Source organism: Plecotus auritus (genome assembly GCF_963455305.1).
Source record: "Plecotus auritus genome assembly, chromosome: 7".
NCBI classification, from domain to species: domain Eukaryota; kingdom Metazoa; phylum Chordata; class Mammalia; order Chiroptera; family Vespertilionidae; genus Plecotus; species Plecotus auritus.
Window position 1 is genome coordinate 52208025 of NC_137774.1, and position 6196 is coordinate 52214220.

Consider the following 6196-nt stretch of genomic DNA (forward strand, 5'->3'; position numbering starts at 1 on the left):
GAGTATTTCATTCAATGTTTCTACAATTCACTGTATGTTACTTAATTCACAAAAATATAGTAAAATTATAAGCATATGTAACATAAACACAAAACTTTTAACACTGCATCTAAATGGGGTGGGGGCACCCTCTCTGCCGTGGCAGCTGAAATGCGCTGTGGCCCGAGATCTGGCACCACAGGCCTCGCAGGAGCTGGGTGAGTTGCTCAAATGCTGCAGGTGGTTCTTCTGCCTCTTGAAGTTCAGTGAAAGCTGGGCCTGGATCCGGCTCTGGCTCTGGAGAGGCCGCTAGGCTGGTGTTGCCTCTTGAGGGTTTTCCTGAACTTGTTCTGGAGCTGGTTCTGTAGATCCAAGAAGAGGACATGTTACCACCCTCACTGCCTTTTGTGTGCCTTCCAAAGGCACACTCACCCACACCAACCCGGGGAGGCCTCCTCCTCCTCCTGTCTCAGCCTCAGTGGGCTCAGGTGCTCCAGCTGTGAATGGAGACGCTGGGCCTGGTTTTACAGGTGGCGACTGGAAAGTTGTGCTCTAGGGAAGCCAACAGCATCATCAGGCTGGGAAATTCTGGAGGTGCTGGTCCAGCCAGATGACCAGGATGCAGGAGGTGGCCTGGGGAGAGAGATAGGTGGACAGCAGGGTCTGAGGCATGGCCTTTCCTTCCACATGGCCATCCCAGAGCAGCACTCAGAGAGCCTGGGGTCCTGTGCCTGCTTCTCCTGCCCATCAAGAAGCCAAACCGACTCCTTGTCTACCTTCAGTCTGAAAGTCCTGGCAGACACACGCCTGGTCACCCAGGAGGGGCTGGCAGAAAGCCCTCCTACTGACAGCTCTGGATCAATGAGGGAACCACCTGCCCCCTTCTTCAGGGGAACCTGACATGCTCTCCCAGTGTCCCTGTTCCCTCCCATGACCCTCTTATTAGGACTGAGAGGGCTGGTGTCCACCCTGTTCATGTTACTCATTGGCACACAGTAGGTGCTTCAGGAATACTGACCAATGAGCAAGCAAATGAACCCCAGGGACTCCCTATCACCTCAAACTGGCTCCTGCACCTACATGCTGCAGAATTCACTAGCTGTTCTGTATGGTTCTTTGCCTCCCACTGAAACTCAACTCCCACAAGGTGGGTACACCTCTCATGCTGCCACTGAGGAGGTTCCACCAGATTAGGGGGCAGGGTCCCTGGATAAGGGTGCAGGCAGGGATGGGATTAGGAGTGGAAGGGTATGAATTTTCTGAGTGGCTCACTCTCTCATTGACCTCCCCACTTGCCCACACCACCCAAATCCACATGCAAAGGTCTTTGACTCCCATCTTTTTTTCTAAGAGAAGCCCTCAGACCTCTGTTCTCCTGCGGAAATCCCACCAGCATCTTGAATTCACAGTGCTCATACTCGCCTCACGATCCAAAGCCGACTTACATTTTCTGCTGGAACAGAGATCCACTGTCCCCTTCATAATATGGGAGGATGTAGCCATAGGTAGCAGAGGCCAGGAGGACATCGTCACATCGAATGTACTGTGGACACTATGAACCTGTGCAGCCTAGTGTGACTGAATTGCTCCTGACTGGAAGGAAGCTCTGCAGTGCAGGCTTGGGGTCTGCTCTGTGCACTGGATTATGGTCAGTGCCTAGAGTCGTGTCTGTACTTGGCAGGGCTTCTAATATATTTGCTGAATGAATAAGCCCAAACCAGCCCATCTCAGGCAGCTGAGTGACCCTGAGCCCCACTGCTCACCCCTGGGCTTTCTGATCTGGCTTCACCCAGGACAGGGACCTCTAATGGAATCTCCAATCTCTTTTACAAATGAGAAAAGAGCTTAGTCCAAGGCCCAGAGGAGAATCACATATGAGGCAGAGGCTTCATCATGAGGAAGAAAAATGACCAATTAGCACAACCACCGCCTCTGCCGCAGACCTCTCCACTGTGCAGCACCAGAGAAAGCTTTCCAGGGAGGACCCCACAGAGTCCCTACAATAGCCCTATGAGAATGCTCCTCAATTCACCTCATGTTCAGAGAAAGAAACACTCAGAGAGATGCAGTGACCTGAGAGCTCACAACCAAGAAGTGGCTGAATGACCACTGTGCTGTGGAGGGGCAGGTTGCTCACCTTGTAAATAGCTGGTCCAACACCTGATGGGTGGCAGCAAATGTTCTGCAATAACATGAAGAGGCAGGGACGAAGGTGGGTCGCTGCCCAGGAAGGTGGGCATCGGATTGTCCAGCCAGTGTGCCTGGGAGGTTTGCACCATACAGGTCTACTTTTCATTTTACCTTGTGAGGCTGGAATTCACTGGGAACCATAAGTGGTTTGTCTGGGGCGCTTGGCAGCTGGGGTCCAAGGCTGGGCTGACGGGCCTCCGTGTTGTGCTCAGGATGCCCCAATGTGAGGCCAGCCCTTTGCCTCTGGCTGCCCAGCTCTGAGTCTGGGCCCAGGCTGGCGCCAGCTCCCAGGGTTAAGTAGAGCCCTGATTTCCAGGAAGGGAAGGTCTCCAAAGACACAACCCTGTGTTGGACATCCTGAGGCCAAAACACATCTTCCATGATTCTCCAGCTCAACAGTGCCAGCCTCACCTCCCACCTGCAGGAGCGTGCCGGTTATTAAACAGAGCAGTTGGGCGTCCCAGTGGGGGCAACCCACTTAGCTTCCAGATTATGAGCACATTCTAGGTTAAAACAGTTTCTGTTTGTGTTTCCAGGGTCTGTCTCTGTAGTAAACTGAAATGTTAACACAAAAGCAGCCAGGTCCTCCTGGGCTTGGCCCAGGCAGGGTGAAGGGCAGGGGGAGGGGCAGGGTTAGAAGGTGGAATTGTTGTGTCCAAAGATGCAGATGGGGAAGTGCTTGACATGGGAAGACCACTGGGCTACCAGCTGGAAGAAGGTCACCTCGTTCCACTCGACGCCATCGATGAGGACCCGCAGCATGTTCTGCTGGTTCTTGACTGAGCAGACCAAGCGGCCGATGCCCTCAATGCACTGGCTTTTGGACTCCAAGTCCTTGTCCTTGGTTTTCTTGGGAAAACACACCACCTTTTTCTTCTTCTCCTTGGTGAGCACAGTCATGGACATTGTGGGTGTTGCTGTGGCCTCGCCACTGCTGGGCAGCCTGCTGACCTAAAGAGACCGGAAGGTGCACTGGAGTGTGTTTTTGGTGGTAGGCAGGTCTTCCTTCTCCCCATTTCTCTTCCTGTTTGTGGGCTGGGCTGCCATCCAGTAATCCAGCTGCAACTCCATCAGCTCAGCACTGACACCTTGGCTGGGGGAGGACGGGGAGGACGGGGAGGAGGTTGGGGTGTGTGAGGTCTCCCTGGCGGTGGACAAAAGCACATTGGAGCATGAGGGGGCTGCATCATCTGTGTCTCCAGACGTGGCTGAAGAAGGTTCCACTCTTCCAACCTTAACTACCCCCACAAAGGGAATGAACTTCTGCGAGGACAACTCGCCTGGGCTCTTCGTATTAGAGATGAGCATGGCCTCAGAGATGGGCAGCTGGTGGACACAGTTGGCCCCTGTGATGTACTATGTGATTCTTGACATGATGTCCAGTGTGTCCTGCACAGCACTCTGAGCCTCCAGGTTGTGGAACAGGTTCTGCCAGGCCACGTCCTGGAAGAGGTTGTTGTAGTGGTAATCCATGGAGCCCAGGTACCCGGCCACGGGGTGGGAACCCAGCGGGATGACCAGGAAGCACATGTAGGCCAGACAGTCTGGGTTCTTGTGGGACAGCTGCTCCACAAAGACCCGCAGCACGGTGCTGAAGTAGTGCTGAGCCCCCGCCACCACGATCTTCACTGGTTTTGGGGCCTCAGTATGGCAGTTGCGGTATCTTTGTATCCAGGAGATGATGGTGCTGAAGGCCTGCTGGACATCAACCATGGAGCAGGTGCACACAACGGGCAGCGTGTGCTGCTGCAGGATGTCTGCCAGGAACTGCCCCTGCCTGTCAGAGGTGTTGATGAGGATGATGTTCTTGGGCAAACAGTCATTGGAGATGAGGATGTGGTTCAGCTGGTCGTACACGGTCTTCATGGGGATCTGCAGTTGGCTCTGTGGGTCTGGGCAGCGCTCCCTGTTTAAGCTGTTGGACAACGCATTCAGAGAACTGTTCCAGCCCCGGCAGGCAGGCTGCTTCCCCTTGGAGCTGCTGGAGGGGATGACCAGAGACTCGGTCTTGGTGATGTGCCCACTGGGCAGCATCTTCTTAGTGAGCATGTCCTGGGCAGAGGTCTCTGCCTCCAGGATGTCCTCAGGCTGTGCTGGCTGCTCTCCAAGGTTGGGCATGCTGCGGGCCACCCAGTCGGAGCCACTCTCGCTTGACAGGCTTTCAAAGTATAACCTGGGCTTACGCTTGGGGGTGCCGAAGACTCTGTCATCTTTCTCCATGTCTGGGCCACTTGACAGGCTTTCAGAGTATGTCATGAGCTCAGGCATGGGAGGAGTTAGGAGACGGTCATCATCTTCCATGTCTGAGCTACTGTCACTGGGGTTCACCAGCCTATGAAACGTAAGGGCCAGGTCCTTGTCCACATCAGGTTCTTGCTCCTCAGGGTCCTGCTTGAGTCCAGGACCTCCTCCATCATTTGGAACCTGAGCAGCCATTCTGCGACTTTCTGCTGGTAGGTAGTTCTGTTGCCTGGCCATGGAACTCCTTCTTACTAATGGCTTCTCCAGGTCCAAGTCATCCTCATCCAGGCCATGCCTATGGGTGGCATTGTAGATGACCTCCAGCTCAGAGAAAAGGAACTCAGACTCTCCCTCGGAGAAGTTATTCGCGGACTCCGCCTTGGTGCTTGCTGCATGGCACTGTCCAAGTGGTTGATGGGCTGGCTCCATGGGGAGATCCAGGTCTCGTCCACCTTGGTGGTGGGTGTGCTACAGGCCATCAAGTCAGAGACACTGTCGTTCAACAGCTTGCTGCCCGGGACCTGGGTCTTCGCGGGCATGTCGGCCAGCCAAGGAGGCTCCTTCTGCCTCCTGGCACTGTGTAAACTCCTCATCTCCCTCTGCCAGCTGGAGTGTGACAGACCTTCAACATATTGCCTGGTCTTGGGCTTGAGGTTGCTGAGGATGCTGTCGTCATCCTCCATGTCTGGGCCACGGTAGCAGGGATTCTCAAGGGTGTCATACAGAAGGTCCAGGTCCTCCTCCACCTTGGGGACATGCTCTGTAGGATCCAGATCTGAATCCACAACCTCTTCAGATATGTTGGAACTGGGAAGCAGTGCCGTGACTTTCTGCTTCGAGTTTCGTTGCATGCATCGCTGCTGCTTCTTGGGCTGCCCCAAATTGAAGTCAATTTCTTCCAGGTCCTGCCTGTGTGGGGCATTGTAGCGGGCCTCCAGCTTAGAGAAGCTCTCAGAATTCCCCTCCGTGTAGCTATCTGTGGACTTGGCCTTGGTGCTGGCCTTCATGGAGCTGTCCTTATAGTTAATGGGCTGACTGGACAGGGAGGAGATCCAGATCTCAGCCACCTTGGTGGAGGACTCCTGGCTGCTGCTGCTGAGGCTCAGCACCTGGCCATCCTCAGGGGGTCGCTGCATCACCTCGGCCATGCAGATGGCACCCATGGCCAGTGTCTTGTAGTCCAGGATGATCTTGATGTTATAGCACTTCCTCTGCTGCAGCATGATCTGTAGCTTGTTGCCTTCTCTCTTGAGGAAGTGGGAGTACTGTAGGGAGAAGCTCAGCACCAGGTCGGTCTCCACTGGTGCACTGGGCAGCACAATCTCGTGGGACCTCAAGATGCCCTTGGAGCCCTGCATCTGCACTGCTATCACCATGGAGATGAGCTCCTTCTCTAGTTCCTTCAAGATCACCAGCTTCTTTAAAGTGAGGCTGCACAACCTGGGAATGCAGCTGGGGTTGGAGCAGTTCACCTCCCAGGTAGAGAAGAGGTTCATGGGTACTGGGGTATTGAGCATGGTGGGCATGTGGGCCAGGCCTGCAGGTGGCGAGGAAGCTGCAGATGCTTGCAGCATACAGGTCCTTGATGGTTTCTCTCCCTGTGGTGGGACAGAGGAGGGACATGATTGGTGGCAAGAGATGGGACACAAGTGATCGAAGGAGAAAGTGGATGACAAGTGGTCACACGCTCATCTGTGACTAGCACAGGGAAGGTCTGCATGGTGGCCTTGCAAAGTCAGAGGCCTAAATTAACCACAAAGTTGGCCTGAAATTAAAACTTATTAAC

The 6196-nt window shown here is 54.3% G+C and overlaps 1 protein-coding gene across 1 annotated transcript; it reads right to left on the reverse strand.

Moving 5' to 3' along the window:
- Positions 1–2802: 2802 nt before the first annotated feature.
- On the reverse strand, positions 2803–5918 carry LOC308252613 (phosphofurin acidic cluster sorting protein 2-like; the record flags this gene model as incomplete). Its single annotated transcript, XM_080677392.1, is given in 4 exon segments — positions 2803–3120; positions 3124–3525; positions 3529–4878; positions 4932–5918. Coding segments are annotated over 4 exon segments (3045 nt in total). The 5' UTR covers positions 5907–5918.
- Between the last annotated feature and the right edge of the window lie 278 nt (positions 5919–6196).